The following is a 23,311-nucleotide window of genomic DNA, read 5'->3' as shown; positions in this document are numbered from 1 at the left end:
CCAGCATGAGGACTGTAGTAAGGACAGTTATGAAATAGAAGAATGCAACATAAAAAGGATTTTTGAAAGACTTTGCTTTATTTTACATCTCTGTTAATTTGTTTCTTCCTGTCTTGATTCACTATTTCCAAGTCATTTGCATGACATTTGTTTTGCCTGCACATCAAGTGAAAGATAGGTGAAAATATGCATTACCATTTATAGTCCAAATATGTGGACTCAGTCCATAGTTTTTTGTTGCATATGTCCTCTATACTGCTTAGTCTTGTTTATGTGAGGTCTGAGGTTACCAATAGAATATTTGAATATTCTTGGAGCAGTATTTTTGCAAAAGAACATGTATTTTTCAGTAAGGGAGAACGTGCTCTTTTTCAGCTCTCTACCTTCAGTGACTTGCTTATAGAGAGCAACTGAGCACCCAGTCAATATTTTATGAAAAAAGTAGACCTGATGCCATTAGGAAGTGAATTCTCATAAAACTGTAGAACAACCTTATTCTGTTTAAAAGATAAGGGCTGTTTTCCTTCAGTATAAAAGTTTCCCATTGTTACAAGAGAACAGGAAGGGGTTTATGCATCACATATATATCAATTTTATTCCTTATTTGTTTTTTTCTAATTACATTAGTAAGTATAGTCATGGAACTGATTTTAGACAAAGCTTGCTTGATTATGCCATGTTAAAAAGTTTTATCATCTAAGGATTAAAGTTTTAAGGGATGTTTAGAAAGGCAGACAATTTATAGGAAACTATTAAGAATAAAATTCATTTGAGTGGATAAACAAGCCCTTCTGCCACATTGAGCAGAATAACAAATTTAAGTTGGCTTGTTGCCTACAGGGACTCTGTGCTGGGAAAACCTCTTGTTCCATGTCCTTAAATGTTTGTGAAACATTGTTTTTTTATGTACTTTTCCTCCCATTTTGCTCTGAAAGGAGAACGTGGTTGCATGTATTTGTGGGGAAAATGTTGTGTATTTGAGAACACAAATGTCAGGCTGGTACATCATACACCTTCAGCTGCTAATAAGAAAGGTACAAGTTGCATAACATTTTGCAGTCAAATGTACTTAAAATACCTGAAAATGGTTGTCTTACAGTGATATCCAGTTTGAGAGCAGTTCTGTGGCTACACATCCTCAAGACAACAGAAAAGTTAGTGTCAATGTTTTAGTGTTTTAGGACCAAATCCTTATTTGCTACAGTGGGAATCATAGTAAAAGTGGTGAGAATTCACACTCTGTCATTCTGGGGCAATCTGTGTGAAACTGCAGGCCCACAGACCCAAGTTAAGCAGATATACACACATCCCAAAGCTTGACATTCCTGAAGTGGGAGGTTGCTGTTGTGTAGGGCTTGCGATGCAGGGCTTTTCCTGTGTGCAGAGACTCAGCAAGGAAAAAAGTGAAAAGAAATGGAGGTGTAAAATGAAGAGCACAGCAAATTAAAATACTATTGAATTAGAGCATCTGACTGGGAATTTAATATGCTCTAATTTATGCACATTGGTGTCATGCTTTTTGTTGATTTGTTTTGACTAACATGTTTCCATGGGGAGGGAATCTTAGACACACGCTGCTGAGCTTGCTGCTGCCCTTCATGAGAAGCTGAATTTGCTTTGTTTATCCAGACAATAGGAAGGATAATGAGGCAAACAAAGCTTCTGGTGATCAAAAGCACAGCATACATAGAAATTTTAATCTAAATCTATACATATGAATGTAACAAAAATCTAATGCATATCTATTTCTGTTGGTCATTGAGGAGTAATTCCCATATGTATATATAGTGCACAGATAAATACCACAGGTTTCTGGAGATGTTACAGGACTGGCAGTTACGCCCCCTCACCTTGGAAACCCTGCCCAGATTAATAACTGCATCCTGCTGTCATCTTAAATATATCTGGGCTAACCTTTTTTCTGCACGAGGAAGCAAGAGAAATTTGTCCTGTCATACTTATTCTTTAATATCATATAATAACAATTATTTGATGCCAGTTAAACCACAGTTGAAGTGGTTTGTAGCCTCTTGTGCTAAAGTCCATCATCAATATGATATGCTTCCAACATCAATATGATAAAATATAACATAATCTTTATAGCATTATATGTGGTTTCTGCCCATCTGGCTACTCAGTCCCTTGCTCATAAAAAGAGCTATAATCAGATAACAAATGCATACTGAAAAATTGAAAAAGTGGGTTTTTTTTCAGAGATACAAAAGGAGAGTGATGTTAATTTAGCACTGCAAGATACTGAGCATTTAGTTTTTGTTAATCCTTACTGAAGTCATTGGCTCACCAGTTCATGAGATTTGGTTCTTGCTCAGATCAGCAGAGGAAGACACAGCCACTCTAACTTCTTCGTACTAACTCTTTCAACAACCTTCCTCTAGCTGCAGGGCTACCCTCGAAAAAGTATAAGACAAATATAAAATATCTTCAGCCTACAGCATCATAGGAAGCTGGGCTTGCAGGGCAAATCACAGCCCAACAGATAGCTGCTGTAGCCATAGTTGCCTACTTTTGGTCAAATGAATCCTAGAACTACTCTGTTTTAGATCAAATCTCTCATACTCGGTAACCCACACCTGCAAAGGAAATTCAACACTGAATTAGTACATTCTGGTAAGTATGATGAGATTTACTCTCTTCTAGCTCAGCCCTGTGTTCATTGATTTGCCGTCCTCTTGAGTGGTACAAGTGACCACAGGAGATGCTGGCAAGAGCACATCAGTCTCATTGGCTCTGAGAGATCAGCCACAGAAAGAAAATAATATTCACTTTTCAGTGCATCGGGAAAAACAACCTTGTACAATCTAAACCTTTTATGAAATAAGAACAACCTCCCCTCACCCCAGCTCAGGAGTATTGCATCATTACATTAATGCAGACAGAAAATCAGATGCCATTGATTTTTCCACACCTCCCAGTTTTGTTAGTGAAGAATCAGGATGACAAGTGGAGAGCATGGTAATGATACCTGCACCTTTTCAAATTCAGTACTCTTATTTTTAGACTCTAACCAACCTATTTTCTTCTACCTATTTTTTCCCCCCTTTTTTTCCTTCTTTTTTTTTTCCCAGTGTTTCCTAAGCCATATCTCTTTTTCCTAGGTTGTATTATAGGTCTGACCTTCTCTAAAGAGCCTCGGTCATTTGTCCGTCTTGAAAATATCACTGTGCAGGTAACACAATAAGCTTTATGCACTTACATACTCTCCACCTTACAGAACATACAACTCCATATCTTCAGTTGCTTTACTTTGCCCTTCTGTCCCCTATAGATGTTTTATTGTGTATGACAGCTTTTTGTGGCTTTCCATAGTATGCACCACACTGCGAGGGAGCTTTGTGTCCATACTTCCCCAGTAATAACTGAACAGACTTTCTTCTTTTCCAATGTGTGATCCAATCATGTCATTACAACAGTATTTACTGTAGCAATTAATAGTGGGCAAGTATTCTTTTTTCCTTTTTCTAGAGGCCACATGTGTTTAATGGGCACATTTTTCCCATCTTAAAAATTACAATGCAGTTTTTCTTTCTATCTATTATGCAACTCCAAAATTGCTTTTTACTGAATGTCCTGGTGTGGTTACTATTCAAACATGGTCACGATTAGAGAAAATAAGGTCCTTGCAGGGCTCATGTCAGCAAGGTATTTATGGCCTTTCAGTTTACTTTTATGTCATTTAGAGCAAGGAGTACCTATATTACACCATGGCCAACTCTCTCAAAACAGCAGCAAGTGCTCAGTCAAGCACCAAATATCCCATTTCCCCACCATAAAAAAAGTGCATGACCATTTTTATATTAATGCTAAAGCTGAAACAGCTAGGAATGGAAAGTTTACAATGCAGTATGGGAGCATTGCTGCAAAAGAGAAATGTAATGTGGTTTGACAGATTTCATTTTCCTCCTACCCTTTCAGTTCTTGACCTTTTTATAGCAACTATCAGCAGACCCAGAAAGTAATAGTGATTTGTGTGGTGGGTCTGATACTATCAGAGACTCAGGGCGAATTTTACAAAAGCACCTAGACAGAGTAAACAATACAAACAATGTCTCTTCTCTCTCCGTCAGTCAGCATGAATCCATCACAGCTAAACAAAGGTTCAAATTTAGCTTGGAGTGTGGAAGAAAGTTCTTTCCCTTACATCATAGGAAAAATTTACTGTGATATTGATTATGCATCATTTTCCAGGCAGGTAGAGATTAAATTAACAGATTTTGAAGCCAAAGAGGACCATCACAGAGCGTCATTTTTTACATCACGCACACTGAGAAGTTTAATTCCATTACTCTCTCAAAAGAAAGACACACAGTCTTGATCTGAAAATGTCAAGACATTCATTACGTCCCTCAGCAGTTTGATGCAATGGCTAATCACCCTGACATTTAAACATGTGCTTTACTTTGAATTCTGAGATAATTCCCAGACTTGGATTCTGATTATTTCTTTTTCTGACGAAGCTCTTTTGTGGATGGTGCTCTCTCCTCCTTCTCTGCTTTCTTTGTAAAGTTACTAATCCACTATAACTGAGTCACCTTTTGAGTTTCTTTCAGTACAGTCACACAGCCTGAGCTTTTTAAATTTCACAATGAATATCTTGTCTTCCAACTCTTGAAATAATAACCGTGAGATTTCCCTCTACTTTCCGCATTTATTCAGTAGATTGATTCACCTTGTCTTAGAAATACAATGGGACACTTTAACATCATGGCCAGGGAGGTAGTAAGGAAGAGGCAGCACTCACCTCCTCTTGCTGGGTATAACTCCCATCTCCTCACTGTCTCCCTCCAGAGTGACTCTCCTCGCTTGCCACCATTCATCGTCTGAGGCATTGATGACATGAAGGATGTCTCCATACTTAAAACTGAGTCCTTGACTTGGGAGGCCACTGTCTTTGCTCTTGTCATAGTCAAACATGGCTCTGTGAAAGGAAATAGAGTTATGAACAGAGGTGACTAGATCAGCCTTGGAAACATTTACTTCTGAACAGTTTTGTTTTATTTTGTTACAGCTACCCCTTGCTCCTTTCCAAAGGGAAAAGCCTTGCTCAGAGGAAAACTTTCTTCTGCAGAGTTAATCTTTACAGAACCCTCTTTTTTTCAGGAGAAGCTGAACAGTAAAATATAGTATTTACTACAGTAAATATACTATAGTATCACTTAGTAAAAAGCAATCACTGTATCTGAGTATCTAGTAAACAAGTCTGGTAGCCAGAAGCCTCACTTGTCATCTTGCCAACAGCAATTTGTGGCTGTTGAGCTTATCCTTTTCTCACACTCCCCATGCTCAGACAGGAGTGTGGCAGATGGGTGCATTGGAAGGGCTACACACAAGGGAGCAAAAACACATCCAAGTTAATGCATTTCTTTAGGTGAATGGATTCATTCACCTTACCATCTAGTTCAGACAAGAAGTGAGCTTTCAGAGGGAATCTCAGTTATTCCCACTCACAGCACCTTTTTTCGTGGAGCTGTGTTAGGTTGCACACATTGGATAACTGAAATTCAAAAATAAACTAAAGAATACCCTGAGTAGCAGCACAGTCTGACATAAACTCCTCCAAATGCACTCAGGGTGCACACAGCATCACTGCTTTCATTGTCCAAGTCCAGTCTCCCTCTCCTGCAGCACCTGCTCAAGCAGCCCCAGCTATTACCTTTGATGCTGAAAATGTTTTCCACTCATCTGAACTGGACCTCTATCTTGGGTATGCCTATACAAAAAAGTACCATGTGTAGGACATATATATTAATGTAGGATGTATATATAAGTCTAGGGACTCCACAAGCACAAAATGAGAGCTAGCTTTCAGCTACCTGGCTATCAAACTGTGGCTGGGCATAGCTGAGCATGAACGTACTGCCTAAGCATTCAACCCAGATCCTTAGAAAGAGCTTCAGTCTTCCCTGTGCTTTGTATTAGCACTTGTCAGCCTTGTCTAAGCCTATGTCTGGTATATACATCAGAGGTCTTAGGACAGAAGACTCAGGGGAAAAGCCAGCACATGCATCCCAGCAAGTATACAAGGCTATATCTGAGTGCAAGTGTCTCACTGGAGTTACCTAGCTAAAAATCCAAATCTTGTTTTCTTACAGAAAAAAGTACACAGTAATATTTTTCCCAAGCAAAATATTGTTTAAAGATCATGTCTGTCAAGAAATATGTTTATTTTCCTATAGGGAAGATAATATAATTATAATCCTGACTGCAGAAATGTTAGATTAGTGAAATCCCAAGAGATGTATAGTAATTTCTACTCTTTTATTACTAGAAATAAAGCCATGGCAGTCTCTTCACTGGTAAACACTTCTGTGAGAAGAATTTTAGATAATAAATTGTTGTGCCTTGTAGTGTAATTGCAGAGAATGATTATAATGGTGTTATGGGTAGATTTAAAGCACTCAAGGCTACCTCTTGTAGTAATGAGTAATCTTTTTTAAAAAGTTATCAGAGTTGTAACTATGCAACCAGAATAGTGTAAAAGCTCTCAGAAGCTCTCACTCGTTCTGCGTGAGAGGTCCAGTTCAGGAGGAAGAAAAATGCTGTTCAGAATAGATGTTCTCTTAATGAGTTTGCAGCCATGTACTAACATCTTCAGGAAGGCTCAGATAATTCCCTTCTCTGAAGTTGAAGACAAGGAAAAATGCTGCTGGATTTTACATAATCCACAAGTTTAGACATGCTTGTGCCTTGCTTGGTAAATGATCTTGGATTGTGTGTAACCTTTGAAAAATGTTAAGGTCTTAGCAGTGGAAATTCTTTAAAAACCTTGGCTATATCTTAGTAAAAATTTACATTCATAAATGGTTCTTATCAGTAGCAGGTCATTTGCTGCCTTAAATAAGGCTTTCTGTGAGGACATGTGATAAGGAAGCATATAGATCCAGAAGCAGCTAAGTATTATCAACCACCTCTTCTTAATCAATTAATGCCACCTGATTTCTGAAGAAATGGTACTGCATCCAAGAATAGGCATGTGACATCATCCTGTCAGTATTACAGTTATCAGCATGCAGTGATCTGGGTTTTATCTCTGTATTGAACAGTTATGGTCTTAAAAATTCAATTAATAATTATGTGCCTTTCCATGGAAGCCTATCAACAACTCAAACCCCCAACCACACAGTTGGCAACCATGCTTAATACTGGGCAGATGTAATGCAACCCTGAATCTATGCATCATTAACTTACACAAAGCAAATGACAATATTTTCTGTTGCAGAGAATATGGAACACTGTCACAACCTAGATGTAAAGCACATGTCCAACTGGAAATGTTCCATATTTGGCAAGCTCTAAGATGAAAGGTTTGTTTCAAAAGCTAAGTAGTAGAAAGAAAGACAGTATTCTTTGTCCTTGAACAGACACTGGGACTTCAGAGCCCATGTATTGATTTAAAATCACTGACTGCCATTGTGCTAGCTGATGTTAATGATGAATGCAGATGGCAATGTTTGCCACTAACTTACTTTGATTGGAGTAATCATATGCAATGCTAATTAAAATGAGATTATAGATCTCAGACAATAGAATTTTTGAGCATGCTTTTCATTGAGTGTAAGATTTTGTGGCTACATGCTCTACAGGTGGTGTTTATTCCACTAGTGAATGAAAATGGTATGAAACCCAACTTCAGTGTTCTTTCCTAAACATTACAAATTAAGAGCCAGGTTTAAGTTTCTAACATAATCACATTTAAGCTTACAGCTTTGATAACATTGTTGGCTCTGTAAAACACACTTTTTCTAGTTGGAAATTGGCCCAGCCATGAGACAAATGGAAATCTTCACTCTAGGCACTGTTGTATGCCTGTGGACTTGTATGCATGACTACCTTGGGAAACAGAGACCAAGGCACAATCATCCTCATCTCTTCCTTTCAGTTTTCAGGTTGTAAGTACAATTTGCTTCTCTACATGTCCAGCTGCAAGCTCTAGTTGTACTTATTTAAGAAGCTGACATGTAATTTCTAATTTTCTACTTGATGATGAGCATCCAGTTCTGTTTGTGCTTGTAAGTGTGTATAAAAATCACACATCTACATCTGTTTAGTGCCAGCTGAAGTGATACAAAATGAATGCAGTTAGACCTCTCATTGGTAAAAGAACTGGGCCTGGCAAACAGAAAAAAACCACTTTTTTGGGTTTTGTTTTACTCTCATGTTTTTGGACAATGACAGTCCAGTCTTACAGGATACCATGTTACACCCTGCATGCACTGAAACTTTCATCAGAGAGGAAAGCTCACCCCTCAGCAAAGTCTATTTGACCTTTGCAAGCTTTATGGTAGTAACATACCAAGGTATGTTAAATACCTTGGATATGTTCTGTCATACCATTGGGAATATCAGAGGAAAGTTATAATATAATAACATCTTTGCAGAATATCATGTGTTGAGGAGAAAACATAAGCAACACAGTCCAGCAAGAAACCCATCCTCTCACAGAGTACTCATCATCCCTCTTGGAGATGGGAGCATCATATTTTACTTCTAGTTAACAAAGGACAAGCATGATCAGGACCTGACTGCCATAAATCCCCTAGATAAATACTCTTCCAAAATGAGATACCTAAAAGAAACAACAAAGAAGTGTTGCTTGAACCAGCCAGAGAATTTAACCCATGAAGATATGTCACAGTGCCTCTCTCTGTGATGAGGTAGAGGTATCTCCATGCAGTACACACACACACCTAGTGCCAGGTACTGGGGAGCCTGTGGGGAGCCTGCTGAGCTTTCTGAACTTGCTAACATGACTATATATTTTCATATGGCTGAGTCTGCTTATTCATGGATTGCTTGGGCAGTTCTTCAGGCGCTGAGCTGTAACTCATTTTTAGTGTCTTTTACAGTAGTTTTAAAGAATAATAATCTCAATAACCTTACAGCTTTCTAATAGCACTTATCTGACAGGCTTGGCTTATAACAGCTTCTCATTTTCTTTCTCCACAACTGATAAAAGCATATTTTAATGAGCAGTTCTTTCAGGTGTTTTGTATCCTCAAGTAGCTGCTTATATCTGCTGTTCATCCCTTTTTGGATCACATAGGATAGAGTCAAGAGCTCTACAAAGCTTTTTCTATGGCACTCTTTTTTTTCCAGCCAGCCAAGTCTACTTTTGAACTGGGATAGTCAATTTTTAATAACAAAGGAAATTGGTTTAAATTATTTAACTTTCATTTTAATGCTGTCACCAATGCTGTGATCACATCAGCATCACACCTGTTCAGTATTTTCTAGGGAGTGCTTTTTTGCACATCACAGGATCCTGGGTTACACAGAATAGATAACACATTTAGAGGTTACAAATACAGTAAGCCCAGTGATTACTGAGAGATGTGGATAAAACTGAAATAGACTACAAACTAGTTAAAGCAGATGTGGTGAAATAATGATTTTACCATCTTAGTTCCCTTATTAGAGAAATTGCAGTAGGAATGGGTGTGATTATCAAAAGTATATGCATCAAATTTCCACTAACACCTTTAAAGTTTTTCCTCAATTTCCACTTTATGCATGAGTTTGGAAAAAACTTTTCATATCTGTACAATATTTTGAAAGTGAAAAGAGCTATTCAATTTGAAGGTATTGCTGCTGTCATTGCTGAAAGTCTGCTGCTTGTAGAAAATTAAGAAACACTGTTCTGAGAAGTGAAGCACAAAGTGCAAACATTTAGAACAAGGTGGATATCACAAATGTTTAAAATTCTTGTTTCCCTGATATTATTCCAGACTTCAGAAGTGATCATTACACTAGGCTAATCCCAGCAGTAATTTAGACAGAACCTAACAGGTTTTATTTTTGTGCTTGAGTGCTGCTTAATAATTTTTAGGAACCCACATCAGCATAAAACATGAGACAAGCATTTTGCAGCATCAAAAGTCATTGCTCAAAATTTGTTTTAAATAAAAATGCTGTCAGTGCAGAGCTGTAATATACTGGCAAACATGCAGTGAGGTGTCCACATGGCAGTGGAGACATTTTTTTTTCTTCCAATTAGTGTTAAATACTTCAGCAGTTGAGGTTATGTCCAAAAGTTAATTGCACTGCACAGTCAATTTCTATTTCTAACACCTCATATTCTTGCAGCTAGAGTGGCAGGAGAAAGTAAGGCTTGCTGTAGGAGAAAATATATTAGCTTTAAGAAAATAGCAAATCAATTCATTGTGCAATCCCATATATTGCATCCTATTGGCACCCACCATGACCAGCATTTTAAGAATGAGAAGTAGGATACAGAAAGACTAATGGATCTTGCTAAGTGTGTGTCAGGAAAGGGAGTTTAACAGAGAAACCTAACTTCCTCAGCTAACACTGTAAATGTCATTCATAAGTTAGTCTTCATGATCTTCTTGACAAGGCAAAGGATATTAATGCATTTATAGCACAGTAATATATTTTGCAGAACCCTCCTGTGCATTCAGTGCAAAGACCTGAAATCTTCACCTCCCATATCACTGCTCTGTGGCTGGTAATCTCAATTTGATACAGTTCAGGTACTGCATGGCAGCTTTATTTGCATCTTTGAAATTACTTTCTTCTGGCACAGATGGGAGTTTGCACATAAATTTACAGACTGCTCTTTGCCATTTACTTGATTATGAAATGACAACAACATTTAGCAAGGGAGATCTTCAGCTTCTGCAAACTTCTGCAGTCTGCCAGCATAGCTGCATTTACACCATTTAAGGATATTACTCTTTTCTCTGAAAATTTCCTTAGCAGACATTCTCAGACATCAGGCTTTATAACATCATAAGGGAGAGATACTTTATTCTGCTTTTTCTCCACGTCTGTCTAACCCCTGCCCCCTTATTTTTACAGATAGGGAAATCTAGTGCTTCCTCTCCCTCTCTTTTCATATTTCCTGTGTTACTCTTCATGAAGTGATGCCCTTGACCTTAATTTCTGTAGATGGACTGAGAGGGACAAGTGTTAAAAACATCTGTGTTATTAAATTCGGTCATTCCAGGGCACTGCATCGTAGTTGGCATGTGACCTGTGGAAGTTAGCAAAGGTAAGGGACCTTTCCCAGAAACAATTTGGATGCACCACCCCATTATGCTGGAGAGGAGTACATAAAGGAAGACATGTTCCCCAGGGCTCGGTATTGGGGCCTGTTCTGTTTAACTTCTTTGTCAATGATCTGGACAAGGGGATCAAGTGTGTACCCTCACTAAGTTTGCAGACAACACCAAGTTGGGTGGAAATACTAATCTGTTTGAGGGAAGGAAGGCTCTTCAGAGGGACTTGGTCAGTTTGGATTGATGGTCTGAGTCCAACTGTATGAGATTTAGCAAGACCAAGTGCTGGATCCTGTGCTTGAGCCACAACAATCTCGGGCAATGCTACAAGCTTGGGGATGCGAGGCAGAAAAGTTGCTGGAAGGGAAAGGACCTGGAAGTGTTGATCAGCAGCAGCTGAACATGAGCCAGCAGTGTGTCCTGATGGCCAAGAAGGCCAATGGCATCCTGGCTTGTATCAGAAATAATGTGACCAACAGGATCAAGGCAGTGATTGTCCTGTGTACTGGGCCACATCTTGAATATTGTGTTCAGTTCTTGGCCTCTCACTACAAGAAAGATATTGAGATGCTGGAGTGTGTCCAGAGATGAGCAACAGCTGGTGAAGGGTCTGGAGCACAAGTCTGATGAAGAATGGCTGAGGGAGTTGGGGATGTTTAGTCTAGAGAGGAGGAGAGTGAAGGGAACATAATCACTCTCTACAGCTACCTGAAAGGAGGTTGTAATGAGGTGGGGGTTGGTCTCTTCTCCCAAGTAACAAATGATAGGAGAAGAGGAAATGGCCTCAAGTTGTGCCAGGGAAGGTTTAGATTGGAGATTAGAAAGAACTTTTTCACTGAGAATGTTGCTAGAAACTTGCACAGACTGCCCAGGGAGGTAGTGGAGTCTCCGTTCCTGGAGATATTTAAAAGCTGTGTAGCTGAGGTGCTGAGGGACATGGTTTAGTGATGGGGTTGGCAGTGTGAGGATAATGGTTGGACTTGACCTTAAAGGTCTTTTCCAAATGAAACAATTCTATGATTCTATAATACAGGCTGTTGCAGTGGCCTGTGGGAGATGCTCCCAGGCATGTGTAGTCCAGGATATTGGTAGAACCATTGATGGAGAGTATGAGGGAATGGAGCTGCCCCTAAGGCACCTTCACTGCAGCAAATCCCACTGCATATTTGCATCCAAGACTTTTCCATTTGCTACCGTATTATTTTTTACTTCATTCAGCATTTTCAATTTCTTCAGTTTAATCCGAGTCATTCTTTAGTATTTTGCTCCTGGTAGGAATTTGGCAGAGAGCTTTTCCATGGAGTTCAATGAAAAAAGGATTGGACTCAGCAGTATTAGTTCCAGAAATTTTCACCAAGAGGAGGGAGGTATTTTCTTTATGATGTTTACTTCAGGAAAGAAGACTGCCATTTGTCCTCAGGGAATGCTGTGTTCATTTTGCAGATTCGACCATGATTCTCAATGTCAGCTCCTATGAGCCAATGTTAATGTTGTTGATGGGCTTTTTTTGGTCTCCAGCAAGTGCTCATGTTCTCTGCACGAAATGAGTTCTTCTGTGCTGAAAAATTTATGTTGCACTTCTGTGGTCTTGCTATGCAACAGCATACAAGGTCCTATGTTAAAGGCAAAATCTGCTCACAGAGAGGAACGACTGATGGCTTTAGTCCTTCAGCTGTGGATGTGGACAGAAATCATATTACTCCTGGATTTGCCAGGCTTTGAGCTCAGGAACTGGCTCAGCGGGAACAGAAAGCTGGCTCAAGAAAATAAAGCTCTTTCACATCTTGTGCTGGCACAAGGGGAATTAATCTCAGGGTACACCCATTTTTATTTCTTCAGCATTCTACAGGGCATAAAAAGGCCAAACAGATTTCCTGACTGCTTGCAAACATCTGAAGCCAATATCAAACACTGAGCATATGTCTTGATCGTTTCCATAATTTATTGACTAGGAAAAAGAGGCTGCCAGTTTCATCTGTGATAAATGCAGAATCTTTTAAATACATCTGCATTGTACTCAATGCATTTCAGATTTTCACCTCTGAAGAACCTGCCTTGGTCTAAACACGAATCAGATTTAGTCTTTGGTATTGTGATAAATTCCAGAGAAGATCTGCAGTAGCATCCTGCTTCAGCAGTCCTGAATTAGAGTGTGAAATTCCACAGTAACACCCCAAACTTGCGAGGGACATTCAAATTTTCCAGAAAACTGGAGAACTTAGGTCAGGTTTGTCTAAGTTTCTTTTTTTGAAAGAAGTTAGATGATTTTTGACTGACCATGCTTTGGCCTGAGGATTATGCATAAAAATCATTTGAAATTTGCAAGTTCTTGGCTTTGCTTTTTTTATTCCCCACGTAGATGGAGTGAAACTGCTGCTTGATGGTACCTCTGGTTTCTGCCTAAGGAATCTGTACAATTTCTCAGCACAAATTCCTGTGTTGTGACATTTAGGATTATCCATATCAGAAAAGTGACTGGATGTCAAACCAGGGATACTTTAAACTACCAGGTAATTTATATGAAATTGCAACCTGTGGGTTGCATGGTTTGACACAAAATTCTTAGTTTTTAAGATATAGCAACCTATTTACTGTCCGAGAATATTCATTTTAGGATTTCCCCCCCCCCCCCCAAGGAAAATAACTACAATACAATTCAATAGAATGATTCTTTCAAAGACAATGAGACTTAAAGGGAACATCGCGATTCTGTGCAGCACAGCCTGCAGTGAATCTCTTCCCTTCCTGCTCCCAAATGCACCTTTCCTCTAATACAAAATAGGCTGTAAGAAAGCACTGAATTTCTTTTTAGAAAAAATAATTGGTCTACAATAGTTCTAAGTATTACAATAGCTCTCAAGGACCTGCTTTGAGTAATTTTTTTTTTTAGGTAGTTGCCTCAGATACCCTGTAGCTTGCAATTGCTTTCTCTTAGACCTAATCATGATCCCTATCTGTTAGTGGCTTTTAAAATTACATTGTGACCAGGCTGCCTGCAGAATTCATTGTGCTTCCACTGGGATATAATCAAAAGGAAATTTTCAGCACATGAAATAACCCCACTGATAACATAATTATTACTACCAGTTAGATATATGATGGCTTCTTTGTTTTTTTGGACAGGGATATTAGACATCTGGAGAATTAAAGTAAGACAAAGCCTTCCTATGGAAAAATGATCCACGTTTATCACTTTCATAATTTGAACATAATGGTGACAAAAAGAGATGGACTAAACACAATGCTTCTACTACTGAAAAATACCCCACCAGCCCAAATTCAGACAATTATGTCAGCAAAACGGATATTTTTCCCCCCCTTTAATCACCATGTAATACTGGAGAATTCAGTCACAATATTCTTCTACGCAGGAAGTTTAAGAGGTGAGGAAAGTCTAGGAACTTTCCTAGCACAGAGGTGCTTATTCGTTCATGTCATAATAAATCTGTTTATACAGTCCATTAGAAATTATTTCTGAAAAAGAATTGTTCTCTGGCGATTAAAAAGTGTGGGCAAACAAAACTAGGGGGAAGTATCAATGAGACATAACATTAGCTGCTCTGTCTTTAAATAAGAGAGGGCATTAGTTGGTTAGTAAGTGGAGGGAGGTTCTCCTCTTCCTCTACTCTGCCCTCATGAGACCAAATCTGGAATATTGTGTCCACTTCAGGGCCCCTCAGTTCAAGAAGGACAGGGAACTGCTGGAGAGAGTTCAGCACAGGGCCTCAAAGATGACAAAGGGAGAGGAGAATCTCCGTTATGATTAAAGGCTGAGGGAGCTGGGGCTCTTCAGCTTGGAGGAGACTGAGGGGTGACCTCATTAATGTTTACAAATACATAAAGGGTGGGTGTCAGGAGAATGGAGTCAGGCTGTTCTCATTGATGTCCAATGGTAGGACAAGGGGCAATGGGTACAAGCTGGAACATAAGAGGTTCCAAAGAAACATAAGGAAAACCTTCTTCACTGTGAGGGTGAGGGAGCACTGGAACAGGCTGCCCAGAGGTGTTGTGGAGCGTCCTTCTCTGGAGATGTTCCAAACCCACTTGGATGAGTTCCTGTGTGACCTACTCTAGGAGGTCCTGCTGTGTCAGGGGAGTTGGACTAGATGATTTTTCGAGGTTCCTTCTAACCCTTAAGATTCTGTGATTTTGGAGAAGTCAAGATATTTGTTTACATCAGTAGTTTCTAATAATGGCTTCTGCTTGGCCTTGAATGTTGCCCTTTGGCAGCGTCCTTTGACAGTCAGAAGATAGATTTGCATTGCTATATTATCAGCTTGCTAGGTTCTTCTGAAAAAATGAGGTGTCAAATGCATGCAGGAACTACAATATGGAAAAACACTGAAAATTATTGTGGAAATTAATTCGCCTGCCTAAAGTGTAGAAATATACTAAACCCATAAACTCTGCTGGGTGCAAGTATTTGAGAAATCATAAAATCCTTTTGTCTCTAGGCCAGAACTTGAAGAGCTCATTAAGAGTTTACTCAGTCAGTGGGAGGCTGTTGATAGAGTGAGTCCTTTGTGCTTTAGCACAGTCTTCAACAGAAAGCATTGCAATTAATATTTAATTTTGATTTTGTGTCTTTTAAAGAAGAATGGTGATTTTGCAAAAATCCAAATATCAAATTCTAAAACTATATTTTTATGGCACATAGGTCAAGTGACTTTATCTACCTTCTGGTTCATAAAGCCAAAAACTGAAATCTCTAAAGGCTTCAGATTTACAAAGTATAGCTTCAGATTTACAAGGTATAAGTCTACAGAAATCAATAGCTATGGAATAATGACTAAGACCTGAGATGAACTCAGATGAAGTCTTCTAAACTGGAATGGAAATAACACAGACAATTGCCTGAAAGAGCAGCAGCGGTGAGATGAGATGTACTATTTGCTCAACCAGTTCTGTGGATTCCTTAAGCTATTACCTATTATAAAGAAGCTTGTCTCCCTAAGTTTTATTCTGTGATTGGGTTGAACATTCTCCTGGTAGAAGGTGTTTCCTATAAACCTCCATCTTCTGGAGTCAAATGAATGCTTCAAAAGCTCAGTTTTCATCTGTGTTCCCTCCTCACGGAGAAAAGCTTGAAAATAAGATGGCAGAATACACAAAAGGAGAAAGAAGAAAACAAAAAGGGCAAATGAAAATAGGAGTCATTGGTGTCACCTCATAAACAGTAAAACATTATGGTTATTTTCTTCTTTTTGATTGTTAGATATGGCAGTTTCACTCTGTGTGCAGTTGGCAGTCCTCTCTGGAAATGGAAAAAGTGCTGATAAACCACTGCTACCAAAAATGTTAACAGTGGCAATATGTGTTTTAACATTTATTAAAGAGAGTTGCAAGAGGATGATGCTAAACTTCTTAGCTTCCATCCTTTAAACATAAAATTAAGCCCATGCTGCACTGAGCTCCTTGCAGCTCATCAGCCACTTGTTTGCATTACCCACACCCTCCTTCCCTGGAAGCCTCATCTCTTGTGTAGAGCAAAAGCAGGATTAAGGGTAACATTAGAAGTTCCAGTGTCCCATTTTTAAAGGTGAATTAAGCACATCTGAGCCTAGGTTTTGTTGACTTTCAATGAAGATTAGACTTTAAATTGCAAAGTCACTTTGAAAATGTTACCCTAAGCAGCTTTAAGATTGACAGAATTTGCCTTAAGCTGCTCCGAGACTGACAAGATGAAGGTCTAGTGCAGTAACAGAAACACTTTGATTCCTTGCTCTTGGATGGTGTTAGGACCTAGGATAAGCCATTTTTTTTCTGCTACCATGAAGGAAGTAGACTTGATGGTTTTGCCATAATGACACTTCCTTGTTCTGTGCGTAATTCCTAATTTAAGCAAGGACACTAAGCGACTGAACTGGGGCCTTTCCTCTTAATATCTTAGTTTAAAATGAGTCTCATGGCAATAAAAAGTCTAAAAAGAAATCTTTCAGGAAAACCAGTTGTGTTCTTCTCCCTCCTCCCGCCTTGAAAAGTTTCTACCTATACTGGCTTAGGCTTACCTTGACTTTAAGACATTCTTCTGTCTTACAGAAAAAAAAGTTTATCATAAACTCCTTCTTCTACTTAGAAATTACTTTTAGATCCGAAATGTTTATCAAAAGCCATGTCCTTAAGTTTAGGCTAAGGCATAATCACAGTTTCTTAAGTTAGGCTCTTAAAAATAGTTGTCTTTAGCAACTGAATAACCTGGCCAATTTCAAGCAGAAAACAGCAAGTTATACATTGAAACTTATCTATGTCGTAACACATTTTATGTAGTAGAAAGCAAGTCAGTTGCTTTTCTAATATTGCTCATAGGTGAATTTCAGAATGTACTACTCAGTTTGAAACCTCATACACCACTATCATTTCCTAAGTCTGAATCAAATGATTGTGTCATGCCAGATGTTGGATCGTGATGTATCTTACTGTTGGATTTGTGTGTGCACGAAATACAGGACTGAGGCAGCACTGATAAAAATGTAGCTTGTCTTTGACAGCTATAAATGAACAGGAGCCCCCTCATTAGCTTCGAGGTTATGCTAGTATCTTCCCTCTGATTATTATTGTTTTTAACATTGAATAATGCCTGCTGCAAAAAAGGTTTAAAGCTGGGAAAGTTTTAGAAGAGATGAGTTTAGCAAGCATACCTTTCTGTCTCATTCATCATGGGCTGGTCCCAAAATGTTCTCATTTTCTGTTGCCTGCTGACTTTGCTGAAGTATTTGATGAGGTTTCCTAGAGGGCTGGCTGATGCCCCAGCCCTGTTGCTGTTCAAGAGGCATTTTGGAAGATCCTTACCAGTATGCTTTAGCTTTTGGGTAGCCCTGAAGCAGTCAGACAGTTGGATCAGATGATCCTTGTAGGTGCCTTCCAAATCATAGAATCATAGAATCATTTGGGTTGGAAAAGACATTTAAAATCACCAGGTCCAACCAATAACCTGGCACTGCCAAGCCCACCACTAAACATGTCCTTCAGCACCTCATCTATGAATCTTTTAAAACCTCTAGGAACAGGGACTCCATCACCTCCCTGGGCAGCCTGTGCAAGTGTTTAACAACCCTTTCAGTGGAAAATTTCATCCTAATGTCTAATGTAAACCTCCCCTGGTGCAATTTGAGGCCACTTCCTCTTGACCTGTCACTCATTATTTGGGAGAAGAGACCAACTCCCACCTCACTACAGCCTCCTTTCAAGCAACTGTAGAGAGTGATCATGTCTCCTTTCAGCCTTCTCATCTCCAGATTGAACATCCCCAGCTCCCAGTAAACTATTCCATTCTATGTCATTCTACTTTGGGGGAGGAAAACCCTCTATAAGAACAGCAATTTTTGTCATTATGAAGGATGATGCATGAGGCCAACTCTGTTGCTTCCACTAAAGGAAAGAAGAGCAAATCCTGCTCTCTCAATAGGGAAATCCATAGAAAGCATGACAACTTTTCTGAAAATCCAGTTCTTGATAGAATAAGGAACACCACTGGACCACATTCATGTTTATGTTACTCGGGGACTAGTTCATCACTAGTAGAGCTGTTCTGAACATGTGAGAGGGTAGAATCTCACCAGGGAGTAAAAATATTTTATTTTACTTAAAATTTCCTTGATGTATGTAACTGAGGAAGGTACAGAGATGCTCAAGCTACATACAAGTTCAGATGATGTTCTTACTGTGCACTGTTACCAAACAGATCTTGAAAGCCTTATAGCCATGTTAAGCTTTACCTCACCACGACAGATATGGCCTCATAGTAGGGATTTGGGAACTACAGTGTATCTGGTAGCTCAGCTTCTAACAGTGTAGGCACCTCTGATGTTACTGTGGGCTTATAGTAGAGATGACTTTCTTTTGCTCATATTTTGGGAAAACAAATTCAGTACAATGCAGATATTATTAGAGGACTCTACAATCCCTCAACAGTAAAGGAAAGAGCTAAGTATCTATGGGAAAGGAAGAGTTCAAAGCATTTATGTTAACTGAGGAAAATAGGTTGATGTAAATGGTGTCAACATTTCCCTAGTTCAACGTCCTGTTTCTCTACTTGTAAAATAAGGATACTTAAGGAGAGTATTATGAAGTGCTCAGAGGGTGTGGTAAGTGGCCGTATCAATGCCTGTGATGAGTAAGTTAAACATAAAAGGTGAAATATCTTTGATTTCAATAGAAGGAAGTATCTATTGAATTTCTACACATTTTGTCAGGAAAGTGTGTAGTGTAAATTACACCGTCATTTAGCATTTGCTTATACAAAAACTGTGCCATTAAAATGAACTGAGTCCTCCAGAATAACAGAATGGAGATTCAAAAGAAAATGGCTCTTGTTTATTTATTTATTTATTTATTCTGTCATCCCAGGGAGTCATGGAAAAAGAAACTAGCAAGAAAAAGGAACAAACAAATGTCTCTGACTGAAGAAATGTTTTTCTTTCACTTCATGTGAACAAGATTATTTGAAATATTCATCAACAAGACTCTTTTTGCCTGGAACAATTTTTAGTCTTTCGTATTTCATAGCCTCATTTGCAAGCTGTGGGAACTTAATATTTGTACACTTCCAACATGGAAACTGCAGTGCAATTTAGTGGATGATTTAGGGGCTGAGTAAGGGTGCTCTCTTTGGAGAAGGCTGCGGTGTACAACGGGGAGAGGATAAGACCATATGTGCCCTGTTCCTGTGTCTTTCCTAAACATCTGCTGTTAACCACTGTCACAGAAAGGACACTTTGCTAGATGCACCTTTTTTCTGAGCCAGGGTAGCCAGAAAGCAAAATTGAGGCCACTTTTATAGAGGAAAATGGACACAGAAGGTGGGAAACTGAAATTGCTTGCCCAACTGGCATCAATATTGACAGGAGAAAGGAGATGGAAAATTTCTGGTAGTTAAAAAAACAAACAAAGGAAATCAGATGGAAAAAAGATCAAACACTTGAAATATCTGCAGGTGACAAATTATGAAAACTCATGGCTTAAGGAGAATTAGGTTGAATCAGTTTGAACTCTCCATTTGCTGTCTGTGTGTAGGTGTCAGTCAATGGGAGAGAGCAGTTCCCAAAACCCAGGGTTCTGCACATGCAGCCTGTAGACTGTCAGACACGTCAGAGAGCTGGGAAAAGTTATAAGGGGCAGGAGGGACAATTACTGTGGAGCAATGGAGTTTCCATATATGTGTCAATCCCAATGTTCTATCAGAAAAGTTTTCACCAGAGCTACCCAGTGTCCCCTTCATCATGGGCTGTGATGGATGATCAGAATTGCTTCAGCAACTTGAAACCTGCTAGAGCGTATAAAGTGGTGTATTAGTTTAAAGAGCAATAAACAGAATCATAGAATGGTAGGGGTTGGAAGGGACCTTTAGAGATCATCTAGTCCAACTCCCTGCAGAAGCAGGGTCACCTAGATCAGGTTGCATAGGAACATGTCCAGGTGGGTCCTGAAGACCTCCAAGGAAGGAGACTCCACAACCCCCTGGGCAGCCTGTGCCAGGGCTCCATCACCCTCACAGTGAAATAGTTTTTTCTTACATTTAAGTGGAAATTTTTGTGTTCCAGCTTCATCCCATTACCCCTTGTCCTGTTGCTAGCTACAATAGAAAAAAAGGATGCCCCAACCTCCTGACACTCACCCTTTAGATATTTATAAATGTTAACAAGATCACCCCTCAATCTCCTCTTCAGACTAATCAGCCCCAGTTCCCACAGCCTTTCCTCGTATGAAAGATGTTCCCGTCCCAAATAGTGCAAGCAGGAGTTTCAAGCCACTGTTGCTCTGTCTTAACTTTGTAGATTGACCACAGGACTTGGTTCCCAGATGTGTGGGCTTTAAAGCATCTTAAGATATCAATATCTAAACATTTCTCTTATGTTCAGTGCTACTATTCCTACCTCTGGACTTACAGGATCAGACTCAATTCAGTTGTTCAACACAGTGAAAATACCACCTTCTAAATACTGATGTGGTTTAACTCCAGACAGCAACTAAGTATCACACAGCTATTCACTCTCTCCTCCCCATACCCCACCATAGGATGGGGAGAAAAACTGGAACAGAAACTAAAACTTGTGAGTTAAGAGCAAGGACATAACTAAAAAAAATTAACAAATATAATAAAATGTGATCATGATTGTAATGAAAATAGAAAGAAACAAAACCAAGAAGACACTAGCAATGCCCAGTGCAAGTTTTTACTGATGCTTGAGTAGTGATCCACTCCTCTTGCCCCAACTCCCCCTCAGTTTATATACTGTTATTATATTATACAGTACGAATAGCCCTTTGACTAGTTGGGGTCAGCTGTCCTGGCCATGTTCCCTCCCAGCTTCTTGTTCACCTCCAGCCCATTTGCTGGCAGGGCAGAGTGATCAGTAGAAGAGGCCTTCAAGCTGTGCAGGCACTGCTCAGCAGTAACCAAAGCATCCCTGTGCTATCAACATTCTTTCCAGGATAAACCCAAAACACAGCCCTGTACCAGCTACTAGGAAGAAAATTAACCTTATCCCAGCTGAAACAAGGGCAAATACTTTTCCTCCTGTCTCTATCTCATTAACTTAGTATTTCCCATCTAACATCAGCTAAGGAAATATCTGTTCCTCTAGGAAAATCTGAAGTGTTTCCTTCCCATAGCTATGATTTATAACTGCGGTTCTATTGGTAAACTCTGTAAAGTGAACCAAATTAATGGAAACACTAAAAAGAGTAAGATTGTATTGAAATTAATAAGGTTCATTTTTTCTAAGTAAACAAGAGACAATGTGATCAAATAAATATAGATGGGAAAAGCCTAAAAAATAGACTACATAGAACTTAATTTATCATCAAAGGTTCCTTTGCCTTATGATCTCAAAGTCTGTATCTTAAATTTTTTTTTCTAAAATCAAGAGCAAGAGCTTATTTTCCTTTCAATAAAGATTCAGGCACTATCTTCTTTACCAGAAAGTCATTTATTAAGCAAGCCCTCATTGCAGCATGCAACTGCCTCTGAGGGATAAAATAAACCAATCTTCCCAAGTGTCAAACATAGCAGAGTCACGTCTAAGAATCTTTGGATCTCCTGCAGCTGTAGCAATACCTTACTGCCACTTACCCTCATTGTTCAGAGACCAGCAGATGCTTGGAGTAGAGATGGCTCTGCACTGCCAGACTCTGCAGGGGCACTGGGAAGAGGATGTGTCCCCTCAAATCCTTTCACAACCAAGGTGTAAAATGGGACAAAGAAAATCTCGCCTGGCCTTGACACATTACTGTCATTACTGACATTACTGTCAGCCCCCTCTGCCTCCTCAAATGCTCAATGGCAGCTCATGTAAGGTCAGCCTGAAGGAAGTGGGGTACTTAGCTCCTACTACAGCAGGAGCCAGGCACAGAAATAAGGCTGGCAGCAAGGAGTCTCTTCCAGCTCTGAATCACAGAGACTAGCACAAAGTCAGAATTTCAGACACATCTCTATCTTAGCTTTTGTGGTTGGCTATAGGTATCCTAATACTCAATGTGCTTGCTGCCACAAATACAATCCTTGACACTTAATTAATCTCCCCCATTTCAAGTTGATACCTCATGCTTACTAAGATCAGTCCTTGGTAGTTCCGTGCACAAAGCAGGAGACAATTTTGAGGAGCTGCAAACCTGAGTGTTTTGCTACTCAGCATCCCTTACCAAATACCTGTCTGTGGGACCATGCCTCTGTCTTTACAAAACAAAGATGGATGGCATTTCCCTGCCACAAAGGACAATAGTGAGAATAACTACAGTAATGACTGTGCAGCATTCAGACTAAATACCAATTACACAGAGCATTGGAGAGTAATAAGAAAATTCAGGAAAAAAAGGCCATAGCAATAAAGCTAAATGAATTATTTACAATCAACTACAGGATGCGTTTAAGGATGAACCCACAGAAGAGCCCTTTGGCCCTGTCAAATCAATGGAACCATCTGCACTTGATGTGTCAGTAGACAAAGTTTAATAACAAATCAATAAAATGAATAGTAATAAATTACCAGGACATGAATGACTCAAAGTGTAGAAGTGGAAAATACACAGACAGACAGTTTTTTATAGAGAGATCACAAACAAATTAAATGTGACTTGAGTCACAAGTAGATTCAACTTTTTCTGAGGAACAGTTAACTCATGGGTAGGCACATCAGTTGGATTTCCAGAAAACTTCCTTCTGATGGCTAGGGTTAAAGGGATGGTGGACTTTATTTTTATCTGAAAGTCTTGGCACAGTTACTAGGGATTTTAAATTAAAAAAAAAAATATGTATTTTTGGATTATTATTTGGGGAA

The 23,311-nt window shown here is 39.2% G+C and overlaps 1 protein-coding gene across 7 annotated transcripts in view; it reads right to left on the bottom strand.

Annotated features, from left to right (window-relative positions):
* Window positions 1–23,311, bottom strand: part of DLG2 (discs large MAGUK scaffold protein 2) — a 1,019,609-nt gene that overhangs the window by 45,670 nt on the left and 950,628 nt on the right. For all 7 annotated transcript variants that reach the window (XM_061990809.1, XM_061990848.1, XM_061990864.1 and 4 more), the window contains one exon: window positions 4,760–4,936. In XM_061990809.1, the coding sequence (XP_061846793.1) occupies window positions 4,760–4,936 (177 nt within the window). The remainder of the gene's footprint in view (window positions 1–4,759; window positions 4,937–23,311) is intronic.

This window comes from Colius striatus, chromosome 1 (genome assembly GCF_028858725.1).
Source record: "Colius striatus isolate bColStr4 chromosome 1, bColStr4.1.hap1, whole genome shotgun sequence".
Classification (NCBI taxonomy): Eukaryota; Metazoa; Chordata; class Aves; order Coliiformes; family Coliidae; genus Colius; species Colius striatus.
Note: the sequence above shows the minus strand (reverse complement) of the source record. Positions and strands in the feature narration are given on the sequence as shown.